General features: G+C 46.8%; 1 protein-coding gene across 2 annotated transcripts in view; it reads right to left on the minus strand.

The window, feature by feature from the left end:
- Positions 1-411: 411 nt before the first annotated feature.
- The window catches only part of st8sia5 (ST8 alpha-N-acetyl-neuraminide alpha-2,8-sialyltransferase 5), a 157340-nt gene continuing 138158 nt past the window's right edge, over positions 412-19593 (minus strand). For both annotated transcript variants that reach the window (XM_073064039.1, XM_073064038.1), the window contains one exon: positions 412-4700. In XM_073064039.1, coding sequence (XP_072920140.1) covers positions 4238-4700 — 463 coding nt within the window. In that variant the 3' untranslated portion in view covers positions 412-4237. The remainder of the gene's footprint in view (positions 4701-19593) is intronic.

Raw genomic sequence — 19593 nt, forward strand, 5'->3', positions numbered from 1 at the left:
TGTGTGCTGGGGCAGCAGGCTGAGGGTAGCAGACACCAACAGAATCAACAAACTCATTCGTAAGGCCAGTGATGTAGTGGGGGTGGAACTGGACTCTTTGACGGTGGTGTCTGAAAGGAGGATGCTGTCCAAGTTGCATGCCATCTTGGACAATGACTCCCATCCACTCCATAATGTACTGGTTAGACACAGGAGTACATTCAGCCAGAGACTCATTCCACCGAGATGTAACACTTATATGAAGTCATTCCTGCCTGTGGCCATCAAACTTTACAACTCCTCCCTAGGAGTGTCAGACACCCTGAGTCAATAGGCTTGTCCTGGACTTATTTTCACTTGGCATGATTAACTTATTATTATTTAATTATTTATGGTTTTATATTGCTATATTTCTTCACTATTCTTGGTTGGTGTGGCTGTAATGAAACCCAATTTCCCTCGGGATCAATAAAGTATGTCTGTCTGTCTTCATACATTGACTGTTTGTTCATTTCCACAGATGCTGCCTGATTTGCTGAGTTCCTCCAGCATTTTGTATGTGCTGCTCTGGATATCCAGCATCTGGAGAATCTCTTGTCCTTACACACAGTGGAGGGAATTGAACCTCAGTCAGTGAATATTAGCTCTGTAAGGCAATGCACTAAACACAACACTGTTAGCCCATGCTCATGAAACAGCAGAGAGGACCTGGAACTTTAAATATGCTGGAGGCAGAATGGAAGCAGATTTAATATCTGTATAAACGTATGAATTGCTGTAAATCCATGGTTATGTCTAAAGAGCTGATTAACCAAAATACAGTAGATTCTGGTTAATTGGGCCATTGGTTAATTGGGGCAGCCACTTATTTGGGACAAATCTTAAAGAATAAAAACTAATGGAGAAAAGAGCCAGGATTCCTCTTAATTGGGACAGGAGACTGTTCCTGAACAATGGGAACTTGTGTGGCCGTTAGACATTACACCATGCTTAGAGCAAACTGTTTTTGAATAGCAGCCATTGTATGTGCTAAAAGCAGTGATTTATATCACTGATATTTTGCGAGAACTAAGCAGCAAGACAATTCAGAACTGTTTTGCTCACTGTGGTTTCAAGCACTCCAAGATCTGGGCCTCGACACCCCCTCGTGCGTGATCCTGGAATTCCTCACTTACAGACCCGTCAGTTCGTATTGGCAAAAACATCTCCTCCACAATCTCCATCAGTACAAGAGCACAGCAGGGTTGTGTACTTACTCCCTGCTCTACTGGCTTTACACCTAAGTGGCTAAGTACAGCTCCAAGGCCCTATACAAGTTTGCTGATGACACCACTGTTGTGGACTGTATCAAAGGGGGTGATGAATCAGCGTACAGGAGGGAAATGGAAAACTTGGCTGAGTGGTATAATAACAACAACCTCTCCCTCAATGTCAATAAGACAAAGGAACTGACAGACTTCAGGAGAGGGAAACCAGAGGTCAATGAGCCAGTAATCATCGCAGGATCAGAAATGGAGAGGGTGGGTAACTTTAAATTTCTGGGTATCATTGTCTCAGAAGACCTGTTTTGGACCCATCATATAAATATTATTGTGAAGAAAGCACAACAGTGCCTCTTCCTCCTCAGGAGTCTGCAGAGGTTTGGCGTGTCATTGAAAACTTTGGCAAATTTCTATAGATCTGTGCTGGAAAGTGTGCTGACTGGCTGCATTACAGCCTGCTATAGGAGCACCAATGCCTTTGAGCGGAAAATCCTACAGAATGTAGTGGATTCAGCTCAGTACTCATGGGTAAAAACCCTCTCAACCATTGAGCACATCTATATGAAACATTACTGTAGAAGAGCAGCATCCATCATCAAAGATCCTCACTACACAGTCCATGCTCTTTTCTCACTGCTGCCATCAAGTAGAAGGCATTGGTATCTCAGGACTCGCAACATCAGGTTCAAGAACAGTTACTACCCCTCAACCATCAGGCTGTTGAACAAAAGGAAATACTACATTCACTTAAGGACTCTGTTACATTGTTATTTCATGCTCATTATTTATTGCTATTTATGTATATCTGCATTTGAATCAGAATCAGGTTTATTATAACCGGGATGTGTCGTGAAATTTGTTAACTTAGCAGCAGCAGTTCAATGTAATACATAATATAGAAGAAAAAAGTAAAAGTTAATCAATTAGAGTGTACGTATATTGAATAGATTAAAAATCATGCAAAAACAGAAGTAATATATATTAAAAAAGTGAGGTAGTATTCATGGGTTCAATGTCCATTTAGGAATCAGATGGTAGAGGGGAAGAAGCTGTTCCTGAATCGCTGAGTGTGTGCCTTTAGGCTTCTGTACCTCCTACCTGATGGTAACAGTGAGAAAAGGGCATGCCCTGGGTGCTGGAGGTCCTTAATAATGGACGCTGCCTTTTTGAGACACTGCTCCCTGGAGATGTCCTGGGTACTTTGTAGGCTAGTACCCAAGATGGAGCTGACTAGATTTACAACCCTCTGCAGCTTCTTTCCGTCCTGTGGAGTAGCCCCTCCATACCAGACAGTGATGCAGCCTGTCAGAATGCTCTCCATGGTACATCTATAGAAGTTTTTGAGTGTATTTGTTGACGTACCAAACCTCTTCAAGTCCTAATGAAGTATAGTTGCTGTCTTGCCTTCTTTATAACTATATCGATATGTTGGGACCAGGTTAGATCCTCATAGATCTTGACATCCAGGAACTTGAAACTGCTCACTCTCTCCACTTCTGATCCCTCTATCAGGATTGGTATGTGTTCCTTCGTCTTACCCTTCCTGAAGTCCACAGCCAGTTCTTTCATCTTATTGATGTGAGTGCAAGGTTGTTGCTGTAACACCACTCAACTAGTTGATATATCTCACTCCTGTCCTCTCATCTCCATCTGAGATTCTACCAACAATGGTTGTATCATCAGCAAATTTATAGATGGTATTTGAGCTATGCCTAGCCACACAATTTGCTTACAGTTTACAGTTACTGTTCTATAGATTTGCTATATATACCTGCAGAAAAATAGTCGCAGGATTGTATGTGATGACATGTATGTACTCTGATTATAAATTTTACTTTGAACTCTGTAACTTTTTAACTAGTTCCATGAAACTTTGGCTAATTGAGGCAGCTGCTTAATCAAAATGTACTGGTCACAATGTGTCCCCCATTACCCAGAATGCCTTTCCAGCCAGCGTGGACAGACTGAGCTGATTGGTCCTCTTCTGAAAAGTAAATTTGATTCAATGATTCACTTTGGCTTTGGGGATTGAGAGTTGGTGCCTGGCATAAGGGTTAGTGTTACTCTCTACACTTGGGTAGAAACTGATCTCAGTGTTTAATAAACATGGGCGGCATAATAGTGTAGTCGTGGTTAGTGTAACACTTCAGCCAGCTGTAAGTTTAAGGTTCAATTCCTGACACTGTCTGAAAGAAGTTTGTACATCCTCTCTGTGACCACGTGGGTTTCCTCCAGGTGCTCCAGTTTCCTACCACAGTCTGAAGACATACGGGTTACATTTGTAGATACAGCACTGGACAGGTTCTTCAGGCCCATGAGCCACGCTGTCCAACAACCCTTAGCCTAATCTAACTGTGTGAGGAAATGGGACAGCTGGAGGAAACCCATGCATTCCACAGGGACAGCGTACAAACTCCTTACAGAGGATGCCGGAATTGAACTCTGAACTCTAGAACGCCCTGAGCTGTAACAGCAGTGGGCTAACTGCTACACTACCATGGCGCGGTTTAGGGGTAGTAAATCGTGGGCATGTTACGTTGGTGCCAGAAGAGTGGCACCTTTGCGGGCTGCCCCCAGCACAATCCTCACTGATTTGATTTGAAAAAAAATGGTGTTTCACTGTTTGTTTTGATGTACATCTTACAAATAAAGCTAATCTTTAAACAAAAATCATCATAACCAGAAAATCAACAGCTTAGAAGGTTCCACATTGAACTGGTTAAAGAATCAAACAGCTGGAAATACCACTGACAAGGACAACAACTTTCCATAAAACCTCGTGTTAACCCTTTGACCAACGATTATTAAAAGGTCAAAGTTTTATTGAAGACATCTTTGTATTTCTTATCACAGTGATAGCATTACTAGGCTAATTATTGCATACTTATCTACCCATTGAGATGAAAGGGTGGCCCTTTCAATGAATATTTCAATGAGTATTGCATTTATCTATCTAATCAGAATTTCTAGGTGTGTCTGTTTCCATAGTACAAACATCAGCTACAAATCCCTGTGTGGACCTGTAGAATCCCCTTACTGTGCATGTGCAGAAAGTTGAAGATTTCAGAAGTCATCTTATGGAAGCCTGGCCGAGGTTTGACATTGTCGTAGTAATGGTGGGTGATGTAAAACCCAGAGGGGTCCATGGGAAATGCCCAGAAGCCATACAGGTGGACCTCCTCACACAACTCCATCGCAGCAGTGACCAGCATAAGACCACTGCTGAGGCGCTTGGCTCTCAGCCCATATCTCATCCAGAAACGGGAAACATTCTCAAGATAGCGGGGATGGAAATAGAACATGGACTGCTGGGACTCAAAGTCATCCAGAACATACTTGACTCTGAATGAAACGTCCGTGTTACGGGTGTTGTAGAAAGCTGGCATGACTACAGATGCATTTTCATAGGCTTGTAGGACTTCATAAAATGGCCGCCTCCACTTTTCCAGCTTTTGAAATCTAAAAGCAAAAACATTTTCACAACAAAGCTCAACAAGGGAAATTTCTCTTTCAATTTTTGTCCCCATTATTACTTTTCCATTTCCCAAAGTCATTAATCTGTAAATTGGTTCATTAGTGTCACATGTACAGTGAAAAAGTACCACGGAAGCGAAACAGTTAGCGTGACGCTATAGCAGCTCAGACTGTCAGAGTTCAGCGCTCAATTCCAATGTCACCTGTAAGGAGTCTGTATGTCCTCCGTGTGGAATACGGTGTAACAGCTACAGAGAAAGTGCAGTGCAAGTAGACCATAAGACACAGGAGCAGAATTAGGCCATTTGGCCCTTTGACAAGGTTCCATACAATAGGCTTATTCAGAAAGTCAGAAGGCATGGGATCCAGGGAAGTTTGGCCAAGTGGATTCAGAATTGGTTTGCCTGCAGATAGCAGAGGGTCGTGGTGGAGGGAGTACATTCGGATTGGAGGGTTGTGACTCGTGGTGTCCCATAAGGATCGGTTCTGGGACCTCTACTTTTCATGATTTTTATTAACGACCTGGATGAGGGGGTAGAAGGGTGGGTTGGCAAGTTTGCATTCGACACAAAGTTTGGAGGTGCTGTGGATAGTGTAGAGGATTGTCGAAGATTGCAGAGAGACATTGATAGGATGCAGAAGTGGGCTGAGAAGTGGCAGATGGAGTTCAACCCAGAGAAATGTGAGGTGGTACACTTTGGAAGAACAAACTCCAAGGTAGAGTACAAAGTAAATGGCAGGATACTTGGTAATGTGGAGGAGCAGAGGGATCTGGGGGTACATGTTCACAGATCCCTGAAAGTTGCCTTACAGGTAGATAGGGCAGTTAAGAAAACTTATGGGGTGTTAGCTTTCATAAGTCGAGGGATAGAGTTTAAGAATCGTGAGGTAATGATGCAGCTCTATAAAACTCTGGTTTGGCCACACTTGGAGTACTGTGTCCAGTTCTGGTTGCCTCACTATTAGGAAGGATGTGGAAGCATTAGAAAGGGTACAGAGGAGATTTACCAGGATGCTGCCTGGTTTAGAGAGTATAGATTATGATCAGAGATTAAGGGAGCTAGGGCTTTGCTCTTTGGAGAGAAGGAAGATGAGAGGAGACAAGATAGAGGTATACAAGATATTAAGAGGAATACATAGAGTGGACAGCCAGCGCCTCTTTCCCAGGGCACCACTGCTCAATACAAGAGGACATGGCTTTAAGGTAAGGGGTGGGAAATTCAAGAGGGATATTAGAGGAAGGTTTTTTACTCAGAGAGTGGTTGGTGCGTGGAATGCACTGCCTGAGTCAGTGGTGGAGGCAGATACACTAGTGAAGTTTAAGAGACTACTAGACAGGTATATGGAGGAATTTAAGGTGGGGGGTTATATGGGAGGCAGGTTTTAAGGGTTGGCACAACATTGTGGGCCGAAGGACCTGTACTGTGCTGTACTAGTCTATGTTCTATATGTTCTATGAGTCTGCTCTACATTCCATAGAACCATGGAACACTACAGCACAGTACAGGCCCTTCAGCCCTCCATGTTGTGCCAACCCATATAATCCTTAAAAAAAGGTACTAAACCCACAATCATGGATAATCCTTTTTCCCCTCCTCAGCCCCACTCCCCAGCCTTCTCTCTATAACCTTTGATGCCATGTCCCATCAAGAACCTATCAATCTCTGCCTTAAATATACCCAATCTCTACCTTAAATATGCCTCCTCAGCTGCCTGTGGTAATGAATTCCACCAATTCACCAGCCTTTGGCTAAAGAAATTTCTCCGCATTTCTGTTTTTAAATGGATGGCCCTCTATCCTGAAGCTGCCCCTCTTGTCCTAGACTCTCCCACCATGGGAGACATCCTTTCCGCATCTACTCTGTCTAGGCCTTACAACATTTGAAAGGTTTCAATGAGATCACCCCTCACCCTTCTGAATTCCAGTGAGTACAGACTAAGAGCAATCAAGCATTCCTCGTACAACAACCCTTTCATCCCAGAATCATCCTTGTGACCTTCCTCTGCACCCTCTGCAATGCCAGCACATCTTTTCTTAGATGAGGCGCACAAAACTTTTACAATACTCAAGGTGAGGCCTCACCAGTGCCTTAACAGCCTTAGCATTACATCCCTGCTCTTGTATTTTAAACCTCTTGAAATAAATGCTAACATTGCATTTGCCTTCCTCATCACCGACTCAACCTGCAAATTAACTTTTACGGTGTTCTGCACAAGGACTCCCAAGTCCCTTTACATCTCAGATTTTTGGATCTTCTCCCCATTTAGAAAATAGTCTGCACATTTATTTCTACCACCAAAGTGAATAACCATGCCATTTTCCAACATTGTATTTCATTTGCCACTTTCTTGCCCATTCTCCTAATCTGTCTGAGTCCTTCTGCATCCTATCTGTTTCATCAACACTACCTACCTCTCCACCAATCTTCATATCATCTGCAAACTTGGCAACAAAGCCATCTATTCCATCATCTAAATCATTGATATACAGCAGAAAAAGAAGTGGTCCCAACACCAACCATTGCAGAGCATCACTCGTCACTGGCAGCCAACCAGAAAAGGATCCTTTTATTCCCACTCGCTGCCTCAACTAATCAGTCAAAGCTCTAACCATGTTAGTAACTTTTCTGTAATACCATGGGCTCTTAACTTGGTAAGCAGCCTCCTGTGTGGCACCTTGACAAAGGCCTTCTGAAAGTCCAAATTTACAACATCCACTGCATCCCCTTTATCTGTCCTACTTGTAATCTCCTCAAAGAATTCCAACAGGTTCGTCAGACAGGATTTTCCCTTATGGAAACCATTCTGACTTTGTACTACCTTGTCCTGTGTCACCAAGTACTCCATCACCTCATCATTAACAGTTGAGTCTAACATCTTCCCAACCACTGAGGTCAGGCTAACTGGTCTATAATTTACTTCCTACTGCCTTCCTCCTTTCTTAAAGAATAGAGTGACATTTGCAATTTTCCAGTCCTCTGGCACCATCCCAGAATCTAATGATTTTTGAAAGATAATCACTAATGCCCCCACAATCTCTACTAATTACCTCTTTCAGAACCCTAGGGTGCAGTTCATCTGATCCAGGTGACTTATGTACCTTTAGGTCTTTCAGCTTTTTGAGCACCTTCTCCCTTGTAATAGTAACTGTACTCACATCTCTCCCCTCACACACTACAACACCTGGCACACTGCTAGTGTCTTCCACAGTGAAGACTGATGCCAAATGCTCATTTAGTTCATCAACCATTTCCTTGTCCCCTGTTATTTCTCCTGCCTCATTTTCTCCTGGTCCTATATCTACTCTCATCTCTCTTTAATTTTTGCATACTTGGTAAAGTTTTTACTGTCTACTTTGATATTGTTTGCTAGATTGCTTTCATATTTCATCCTTTCACTCCTAATGATTCTTTTAGTTGCTCTCTGAAGGTTTTTAAAAGCTTCCCAATCCTCTATTTTCCTGCTAATTTTTGCTTTGTTGTATGCTCTCTCTTTTGCTTTTACAATAGCTTTGACTTCCGTTGTCAGCCACTGTTGTACTATTTTACCATTTGAGTATTTCTTTGTTTTTGGAGTACATCTATCCTGCACCTTCCTCATTTTTCCCAGAAATGCACACCACTGCTGCTCTGCTGACATCCCTGCCAGCAGCTTCTTCCAACTTACTTTGGCTAAATCCTCTCTCATACCACTGTAATTTCCTTTACTCCACTGAAATACCGTTATATCACACTACTTTCTCCCTATCAAACTTCAAGTTGAACTCAATCATATTGTGTTTACTGGCTCCTAAGGGCTCTTTTACCTTTAGCTCCCTAATCACCTCTGGTTCATTACATAACACCCAATCCAGTATAGCTGATCCCCAAATAGGCTCAACGACAAACTGCTCTAAAAAGCCATCTTGTAGGCATTCAACAAACTCACTCTCTTGGGATCCATTTCCAACCGGATCTTCCCAATCAACCTGCATGTTAAAATCTCCCATGACTACCATAACATTGCCCATTTAACACACCTTTCCATTTCCTGTTGCAATCTGTAGTCCACCTCCCAGCTACTGTTGGGAGGCCTGTATATAACTGTCGTCAACGTTCTTTTACCCTTGCAGTTTCTTAACTCAACCCACAAGGATTCAACATCTTCCAAGCCTATGTCACATCTTTCCACTGATTTGATGTCATTCTGTACCAGCAGAGCCACGCCTCCCCCCGGCTACCTTCCTATCCCTCCGATACAACGTGTAACCTTGGACATTCAGCTCCCAACTACAACCATCCTTCAGCCACGATTCAGTGATGGTCACAACATCATACCTGATGATCTGTAATAATGCAACAAGATCATCCACCTTATTTCTTATACTCCATTGTTACAAACCCATAGGTTTTGTTTGCTGTGGACTGTCACTTTAAGAGAGTGCCCGATTGAGGCGAGACTAACAGTGACATCAGCCGGCAGCTTTCTCAGCTCACTTCTGGTTTTTACAGACAGACAGAGTCAGAGAGACAGAGACAGAGAGAGACAGAGACAGAGAGAGAGAGAGAGAGAGAGAGAGAGAGAGAGAGACAGAGTCAGAGAGAGACAGAAACAGTCAGAGAGAGAGACAGACAGAGACAGAGTCAGAGAGAGAGACAGAAACAGAGACAGAGAGAGACAGAGAGAGAGAGAGAGAGAGAGAGAGAGAGAGAGAGAGAGAGAGAGAGAGAGAGAGAGAGACAGAGTCAGAGAGAGAGACAGAAACAGTCAGTTGGAACGAGAGAAACCTCAAGCAGAGCGGCCTGTGGAAAGAGGCCAGTGAGTGAGTGGGCCAGTGAAGGAGTGGAGATTTGAGGCTTTGACTCGAGAGATTCTGGCAGTTTTGGCAGTTGGACTGTGCGATCAAGTCAATCAAGATTTGAATAGCTCAGCAGAAAGCCGTTGATTAGACAATCAAGATTTGAATAGCTCAGACTCAGCAGAAAGCAGCTGATTGGGCAATCGAGGTCAGGTGACCAAACAGTTTGAAAAGATCAAACAAATAAATAGAGGGTTACCTCAAGCGGAGCGGCCTGTGGAAAGCGGCCAGTAAGTGAGTGCGCCAGTGAAGAAGTGGAGATTTGAGGCTTTGACTCAAGAGGCTTCGACGAGAAGAGGCGGCAGACGAGCTTCACTCCAAGTGAGGTAAGGCCGGGTAAGTTCCTTTCAAAGGAGAAAGTTTCAAAAGTTGAGGCAAGTATTGGGTAGGTCATGGCAGATGAGATCGGCCCCGTGGTTTGTTCATCCTGCAGTATGTGGGAAATCAGGGATACTTCCAGTGTCCCTGACGACTACGTGTGCAGGAAGTGTGTCCAGCTGCAGCTTCTGGCAAACCACATTGAGCGTCTGGAGCTGCGATTGGATTCAGTCTGGAGCATCCGCAATACTGAGAAAGTTGTGAATAGCACGTTCAGTGAGTTGGCCACACAGCAGGTAAAGGCTACACAGGCAGAAAGGGAAGGGGTGGCCACTAGACAGTGTAACAGTAGGCAGGTAGTGCAGGGGTCCCCTGAGGTCATCTCCCTCCTAAACAGATATACTGTTTTGGATACTGTTGGGGGAGATGTCTCATCGGGGAAGGCAGCAGCAGCTGAGTTCATGGCACCATGGGTGGCTCTGTGGCACAGGAGGGAAGGAAAAGGAGTGGGAGAGCTACAGTGATAGGGGATTCGATTGTAAGGGGAATAGATAGGTGGTTCTGCGGCCGCAAACGAGACTCCAGGATGATATGTTGCCTCCCTGGTGCAAGGGTCAAGGATGTCTCTGAGCGGCTGCAGGACATTCTGGAATGGGAGGGTGAACAGCTAGTGGTCGTGGTGCACATAGGTACCAACGATATAGGTAAAAAACGGGATGAGGTCCTACAAGGTGAATTTAGGGAGTTAAGAGATATACTAAAAAGTAGGACCACAAAGGTAATAATCTCTGGATTACTACCAGTGCCATGTGCTAGTCAGAGTAAAAATAGGAGGCTATTTCAGATGAATGCGTGGCTTGAAAAATGGTGCAAGGGGGAGGGATTCAAATTTCTGGGGCATTGGAACCAGTTCTGGGGGAGGTGGGACTGGTATAAACAGAACGGTCTGCACCTGGGCTGGACTGGAACCAATGTCCTAGGGGGAGCGTTTGCTACTGCTGTTCAGGAGGCTTTAAACTAATGTGGCAGGGGGATGGGAACAAGTGCAGAGAGACAGAGGGGTGTAAAATGAGGGTAGAAGCAAAAAGTAGTAAAGTGAAAAGTAAGTGGCAGGCAGGCAAATCCAGGGCAAAAAACAAAAAGAGCCACTTTTCAACATAATTGTATAAGGGCTAAGAGTGTTGTAAAAACAAGCCTGAAGGCTTTGTGTATCAATGCGAGGAGCATTCATAACAAGGTGGATGAATTGAATGTGCAGATAGTTACTAATGAATATGATATAGTTTGGATCACAGAGACATGGCTCCAGGGTGACCAAGGATGGGAGCTCAACATCCAGGGATATTCAATATTCAGGAGGGATAGACAGGAAAGAAAAGAAGGTGGGGTAGCATTGCTGGTTAGAGAGGAGATTAATGCAATAGAAAGGAAGGACATTAGCCTGGAGGATGTGGAATCAATATGGGTAGAGCTGCATAACACTAAGGAGCAGAAAACACTGGTGGGAGGGTGAAGACATGGCAGACCAATTGAATAACTACTTTGGTTCTGTCTTCACTAAGGAGGACGTAAATAATCTTCCGGAAATGGTAAGGGACTGAGGGTCTAGTAAGATGGAGGAACTGAGGGAAATACATGTTAGTAGGGAAGTGGTGTTAGGTAAATTGAAGGGATTAACGGCAGATTAATTCCCAGGGCCAGATGGTCTGCATCCCAGAGTGCTTAAGGAAGTAGCCCAAGAAATATTGGATGCATTAGTGATAATTTTTCAAAACTCCTTAGATTCTGGATCAGTTCCTGAGGATTGGAGGGTGGCGAATGTAACCCCACTTTTTAAAAAAGGAGGGAGAGAGAAACCGGGGAATTATAGACCGGTTAGTCTGACATCAGTGGTGGGGAAAATGCTAGAGTCGGTTATCAAAGATGTGATAACAGCACATTTGGAAAGAGGTGAAATCATTGGACAAAGTCAGCATGGATTTGTGAAAGGAAAATCATGTCTGACGAATCTTATAGAATTTTTTTGAAGATGTAACTAGTAGAGTGGATAGGGGAGAGCCAGTGGATGTGGTATATTTAGATTTTCAAAAGGCTTTTGACAAGGTCCCACACAGGAGATTAGTGTGCAAACTTAAAGCACACGGTATTGGGGGTATGGTATTGATGTGGATGGAGAATTGGTTGGCAGACAGGAAGCAAAGAGTGGGAGTAAGCAGGACCTTTTCAGAATGGCAGGCAGTGACTAGTGGGGTACCGCAAGGCTCAGTGCTGGGACCCCAGTTGTTTACAATATATATTAATGATTTAGATGAGGGAATTAAATGCAGCATCTCCAAGTTTGCGGATGACACGAAGCTGGGCGGCGGTGTTAGCTGTGAGGAGGATGCTAAGAGGATGCAGGGTGACTTGGATAGGTTAGGTGAGTGGGCAAATTCATGGCAGATGCAATTTAATGTGGATAAATGTGAGGTTATCCACTTTGGTTGCAAGAACAGGAAAGCAGATTATTATCTGAACGGTGGCCGATTAGGAAAAGGGGAGATGCAACGAGACCTGGGTGTCATTGTACACCAGTCATTGAAGGTGGGCATGTAGGTACAGCAGGCAGTGAAAAAGGCAAATGGTATGTTGGCATTCATAGCAAAAGGATTTGAGTACAGGAGCAGGGAGGTTCTACTGCAGTTATGCAAGGCCTTGGTGAGACCGCACCTAGAATATTGTGTGCAGTTTTGGTCCCCTAATCTGAGGAAAGACATTCTTGCCATAGAGGGAGTACAGAGAAGGTTCACCAGATTGATTCCTGGGATGGCAGGACTTTCATATGAAGAAAGACTGGATCGATTAGGCTTATACTCACTGGAATTTAGAAGATTGAGGGGGGATCTTATTGAAACGTATAAAATTCTAAAGGGATTGGACAGGCTCGATGCAGGAAGATTGTTTCCGATGTTGGGGAAGTCCAGAACGAGGGGTCACAGTTTAAGGATAAAGGGGAAGCCTTTTAGGACCGAGATGAGGAAAAACTTCACACAGAGAGTGGTGAATCTGTGGAATTCTCTGCCACAGGAAACAGTTGAGGCCGGTTCATTGGCTATATTTAAGAGGAAGTTAGATATGCCCCTTGTGGCAAAATGGATCAGGGGGTATGGAGAGAAAGCAAGTACAGGGTTCTGAGTTGGATGATCAGCCATGATCATACTGAATGGCGGTGCAGGCTCGAAGGGCCGAATGGCCAACTCCTGCACCTATTTTCTATGTTTCTATGAGAGACAGAACAGCTACTCTTGTAGTCTGAGTAAGACTTGGATTTAAGAACTGCCAGGGCAAAGTTTGCTCCAGAATGTGTGTCCGTCACTTCACATAATCCAAAGGAGGGGATTTAGGAATGTCCTGTGGGGCCACTCGAAGTTAACCCTTGCCTGGGTATGTTATGTGGTAATCACTGGAAGACGACATTCCTTTGACAGGTCACTTTGGTGATATATCTGAGTGACTTTGGATTGATTCAACGGACAAGATCTTCGATGACGGTTTTCGTTTACCTGTGGAATTCAACATAATTGCCATCTCTCTACATTTACCTTGGATTACAAATATCTCTCTCCCATCATTTATTCCGTGGATGACTGAACTTTCCTACTTTACCATCTCAAGACTCTAAGCTTTGTTTGCCCAGGCTCGATAGTTTGGGAGTTATATATGCATACATTTATACACATTACACCGTTATCTTTTGTTTATCTTGGTTGTTACTATATTATAAGTAGATACTAATAAAGACAGTGGTTTTAACATCAAAACCAGACTCCAGTGTGAAATCTATTGTTGCTGGTTTGTTTCTAAAAGGTTACAGATTCGTAACACCATGCATTGAGATATAACACTTTGAGTTCTGTATTTGCTACCCTTTTTGATTCTGAAACCCTAATGCACTGATACTCACCCTGCTGGCTGCAATTTTGTCCTAATACCTGCCTGCCCTTCCTGACAGTCTGACTGCACGCTATCTTTACCTTTTTACCATCTGCCCTATCCTGGGTCTCTTCATTCTGCTTTCCAGCCTCCCCACCAAATTAGTTTAACCACTGCCCAACAGCTCGAACAAACCTGCCCACCAGAATATTGGGCCCCCTCGGGTTCAGGTGCAGCCTGACCCTTTTGAAGAAAGGGTCATCCCAGTGATCCAAGAACCTGAAGCCTTGCCCCCTACACAAGCTTGTCAGCCACACCTTAATTTGCCAAATCATCCTGTTTCTACCCTCACTAGCGCCCAGGGATCAATAAGGTGCAAAATCATAATGAGGTTAATTGTGAAGTTAAGAGTCCACCTTATCATAATAGGGAACCACTTAGTTACTCAGCCATGCACAGTCCCAAGCCGAGCTGTGAAAGGAGGAGGATTGGGCATCGGGCTAGCAACCTCATCCGGTAAAAACCCAGACTACAGAAACTCCAAAGTCCTCCTCCCTGGGAGAGAGGGGTACATCGAGAAGACAGGTTGCACCTGGTGACAACTTGAAAGGCTGGCCCAGGACTGTGGCCTCTGGTGAGAGATGTCAGTGGCCAATGGTCCGGTATGTGAGATGGCCTTGAGTACAGAAGAGAATACCATTCAATAGTCTTAAATTAGCGGGATAGAAACTCCTTCAGCTGGATGACACACACTTTCAGCCTTTTGTAGTTTCTGCCTGTTGGGAAAGGGGAGAAGAGAAAACGTTTGGGAGGGGGGTGTTTATGACAATACTGCCCGATGGGAGAGGGGAGAATGTCTGGGGTGGGTGGGGGTGTTTATGACTATACTGCCCGATGGGAGAGGGTAGAATGTCTGGGTTGGGGGTGTTTATGACAATACTGCCCGATGGGAGAGGGGAGAATGTCTGGGTTGGGGGTGTTTATGACAATACTGCCCGATGGGAGAGGGGAGAATGTGTGGGGTGGGTGGGGGTGTTTATGACTATACTGCCCGATGGGAGAGGGGAGAATGTGTGGGGTGGGTGGGGGTGTTTATGACTATACTGCCCGATGGGAGAGGGGAGAATGTCTGGGTTGGGGGTGTTTATGATTATACTGCCCGATGGGAGAGGGGAGAATGTCTGGGGTGGGGGTGTTTATGACTATACTGCCCGATGAGAAGGGGGAGAATGTCTGGGGTGGGGGTGTTTATGACTATACTGCCCGATGAGAAGGGGGAGAATGTCTGGGTTGGGGGTGTTTATGACTATACTGCCCGATGGGAGAGGGGAGAATGTGTGGGGTGGGTGGGGGTGTTTATGACTATACTGCCCGATGGGAGAGGGGAGAATGTGTGGGGTGGGTGGGGGTGTTTATGACTATACTGCCCGATGGGAGAGGGGAGAATGTGTGGGGTGGGGGTGTTTATGACTATACTGCCCGATGAGAAGGGGGAGAATGTCTGGGTTGGGGGTGTTTATGACTATACTGCCCGATGGGAGAGGGGAGAATGTGTGGGGTGGGTGGGGGTGTTTATGACTATACTGCCCGATGGGAGAGGGGAGAATGTCTGGGTTGGGGGTGTTTATGATTATACTGCCCGATGGGAGAGGGGAGAATGTCTGGGGTGGGGGTGTTTATGACTATACTGCCCGATGAGAAGGGGGAGAATGTCTGGGGTGGGGGTGTTTATGACTATACTGCCCGATGAGAAGGGGGAGAATGTCTGGGTTGGGGGTGTTTATGACAATACTGCCCGATGGGAGGGGGGAGAATGTCTGGGGTGGGTGGGGGTGTTTATGACTATACTGCCCGATGGGAGAGGGGAGAATGTGTGGGGTGGGGGTGTTTATGACTATACTGCCCGATGAGAAGGGGGAGAATGTCTGGGTTGGGGGTGTTTATGACTATACTGCCCGATGGGAGAGGGGAGAATGTGTGGGGTGGGTGGGGGTGTTTATGACTATACTGCCCGATGGGAGAGGGGGAGAATGTCTGGGTTGGGGGTGTTTATGATTATACTGCCCGATGGGAGAGGGGAGAATGTCTGGGGTGGGTGGGGGTGTTTATGACTATACTGCCCGATGAGAAGGGGGAGAATGTCTGGGGTGGGGGTGTTTATGACTATACTGCCCGATGAGAAGGGGGAGAATGTCTGGGGTGGGGGTGTTTATGACTATACTGCCCGATGAGAAGGGGGAGAATGTCTGGGTTGGGGGTGTTTATGACAATACTGCCCGATGGGAGAGGGGAGAATGTGTGGGGTGGGTGGGGGTGTTTATGACTATACTGCCCGATGGGAGGGGGGAGAATGTCTGGGTTGGGGGTGTTTATGACTATACTGCCCGATGTGAGAGGGGTGAATGTGTGGGGTGGGTGGGGGTGTTTATGACTATACTGCCCGATGTGAGAGGGGTGAATGTGTGGGGTGGGTGGGGGTGTTTATGACTATACTGCCCGATGTGAGAGGGGTGAATGTGTGGGGTGGGTGGGGGTGTTTATGACTATACTGCCCGATGTGAGAGGGGTGAATGTGTGGGGTGGGTGGGGGTGTTTATGACTATACTGCCCGATGTGAGAGGGGTGAATGTGTGGGGTGGGTGGGGGTGTTTATGACTATACTGCCCGATGTGAGAGGGGTGAATGTGTGGGGTGGGTGGGGGTGTTTATGACTATACTGCCCGATGTGAGAGGGGTGAATGTGTGGGGTGGGTGGGGGTGTTTATGACTATACTGCCCGATGTGAGAGGGGTGAATGTGTGGGGTGGGTGGGGGTGTTTATGACTATACTGCCCGATGTGAGAGGGGTGAATGTGTGGGGTGGGTGGGGGTGTTTATGACTATACTGCCCGATGTGAGAGGGGTGAATGTGTGGGGTGGGTGGGGGTGTTTATGACTATACTGCCCGATGAGAAGGGGGAGAATGTCTGGGTTGGGGGTGTTTATGACAATACTGCCCGATGGGAGAGGGGAGAATGTGTGGGGTGGGTGGGGGTGTTTATGACTATACTGCCCGATGGGAGAGGGGAGAATGTGTGGGGTGGGTGGGGGTGTTTATGACTATACTGCCCGATGGGAGAGGGGAGAATGTCTGGGTTGGGGGTGTTTATGATTATACTGCCCGATGGGAGAGGGGAGAATGTCTGGGGTGGGGGTGTTTATGACTATACTGCCCGATGGGAGAGGGGATAATGTCTGGGGTGGGGGTGTTTATGACTATACTGCCCGATGGGAGAGGGGAGAATGTCTGGGTTGGGGGTGTTTATGACTATACTGCCCGTTGGGAGGGGGGAGAATGTCTGGGGTGGGTGGGGGTGTTTATGATTATACTGCCCGATGGGAGAGGGTAGAATGTCTGGGGTGGGGGTGTTTATGACTATACTGCCCGATGGGAGAGGGGATAATGTCTGGGGTGGGGGTGTTTATGACTATACTGCCCGATGGGAGAGGGGAGAATGTCTGGGTTGGGGGTGTTTATGACTATACTGCCCGATGGGAGAGGGGAGAATGTCTGGGTTGGGGGTGTTTATGACTATACTGCCCATTGGGAGAGGGGATAATGTCTGGGTTGGGGGTGTTTATGACTATACTGCCCGATGGGAGAGGGGAGAATGTGTGGGGTGGGTGGGGGTGTTTATGACTATACTGCCCGATGGGAGAGGGGAGAATGTCTGGGTTGGGGGTGTTTATGACTATACTGCCTGATGGGAGAGGGGAGAATGTGTGGGGTGGGTGGGGGTGTTTATGATTATACTGCCCGATGGGAGAGGGGAGAATGTCTGGGTTGGGGGTGTTTATGACTATACTGCCCATTGGGAGAGGGGAGAATGTCTGGGTGGGGGTGTTTATGACTATACTGCCCGATGGGAGAGGGGAGAATGTCTGGGGTGGGTGGGGGTGTTTATGACTATACTGCCCGATGGGAGAGGGGAGAATGTGTGGGGTGGGTGGGGGTGTTTATGACTATACTCCCCGATGGGAGAGGGGATAATGTCTGGGGTGGGTGGGGGGTGTTTATGACTATACTGCCCGTTGGGAGGGGGGAGAATGTCTGGGGTGGGTGGGGGTGTTTATGACTATACTGCCCGATGGGAGAGGGGAGAATGTCTGGGGTGGGTGGGGGTGTTTATGACTATACTGCCCAATGAGAGAGGGGAGAATGTGTGGGGTGGGGGTGTTTATGACTATACTGCCCGATGGGAGGGGGGAGAATGTCTGGGGTGGGTGGGGGTGTTTATGACTATACTGCCCGATGGGAGAGGGGAGAATGTCTGGGGTGGGTGGGGGTGTTTATGACTATACTGCCCGATGAGAAGGGGGAGAATGTCTGGGTTGGGGGTGTTTATGACTATACTGCCCGATGGGAGAGGGGAGAATGTGTGGGGTGGGGGTGTTTATGACTATACTGCCCGATGGGAGGGGGGAGAATGTCTGGGGTGGGTGGGGGTGTTTATGACTATACTGCCCGATGGGAGGGGGGAGAATGTCTGGGGTGGGGGTGTTTATGACTATACTGCCCGATGGGAGAGGGGAGAATGTCTGGGTTGGGGGTGTTTATGACTATACTGCCCGATGGGAGAGGGGAGAATGTCTGGGTTGGGGGTGTTTATGACTATACTGCCCGATGGGAGAGGGGAGAATGTGTGGGGTGGGTGGGGGTGTTTATGACTATACTGCCCGATGGGAGAGGGGAGAATGTCTGGGGTGGGTGGGGGTGTTTATGACTATACTGCCCGATGAGAAGGGGGAGAATGTCTGGGTTGGGGGTGTTTATGACTATACTCCCCGATGGGAGAGGGGAGAATGTCTGGGGTGGGTGGGGGTGTTTATGACTATACTGCCCGATGAGAAGGGGGAGAATGTCTGGGGTGGGGGTGTTTATGACTATACTCCCCGATGGGAGAGGGGAGAATGTCTGGGGTGGGTGGGGGTGTTTATGACTATACTGCCCGATGAGAAGGGGGAGAATGTCTGGGTTGGGGGTGTTTATGACTATACTGCCCGATGGGAGAGGGGGAGAATGTCTGGGGTGGGGGTGTTTATGACTATACTGCCCGATGGGAGAAGGGAGAATGTCTGCGGTGGGGGTGTTTATGACTATACTGCCCGATGTGAGAGGGGAGAATGTCTGGGGTGGGGGTGTTTATGACTATACTGCCCATTGGGAGAGGGGATAATGTCTGGGGTGGGTGGGGGTGTTTATGACTATACTGCCCATTGGGAGAGGGGATAATGTCTGGGGTGGGTGGGGGTGTTTATGACTATACTGCCCGATGAGAAGGGGGAGAATGTCTGGGTGGGGGTGTTTATGACTATACTGCCCGATGAGAAGGGGGAGAATGTCTGGGTTGGGGGTGTTTATGACTATACTGCCCATTGGGAGAGGGGATAATGTCTGGGGTGGGGGTGTTTATGACTATACTGCCCATTGGGAGAGGGGATAATGTCTGGGGTGGGGGTGTTTATGACTATACTGCCCATTGGGAGAGGGGATAATGTCTGGGGTGGGTGGGGGTGTTTATGACTATACTGCCCGATGAGAAGGGGGAGAATGTCTGGGTGGGGGTGTTTATGACTATACTGCCCGATGAGAAGGGGGAGAATGTCTGGGTTGGGGGTGTTTATGACTATACTGCCCGATGTGAGAGGGGTGAATGTGTGGGGTGGTTGGGGGTGTTTATGACTATACTGCCCAATGAGAGAGGGGAGAATGTGTGGGGTGGGGGTGTTTATGACTATACTGCCCGATGGGAGGGGGGAGAATGTCTGGGG

The sequence above is a fragment of the Hemitrygon akajei genome, chromosome 13, assembly GCF_048418815.1.
Source record: "Hemitrygon akajei chromosome 13, sHemAka1.3, whole genome shotgun sequence".
NCBI classification, from domain to species: Eukaryota; Metazoa; Chordata; class Chondrichthyes; order Myliobatiformes; family Dasyatidae; genus Hemitrygon; species Hemitrygon akajei.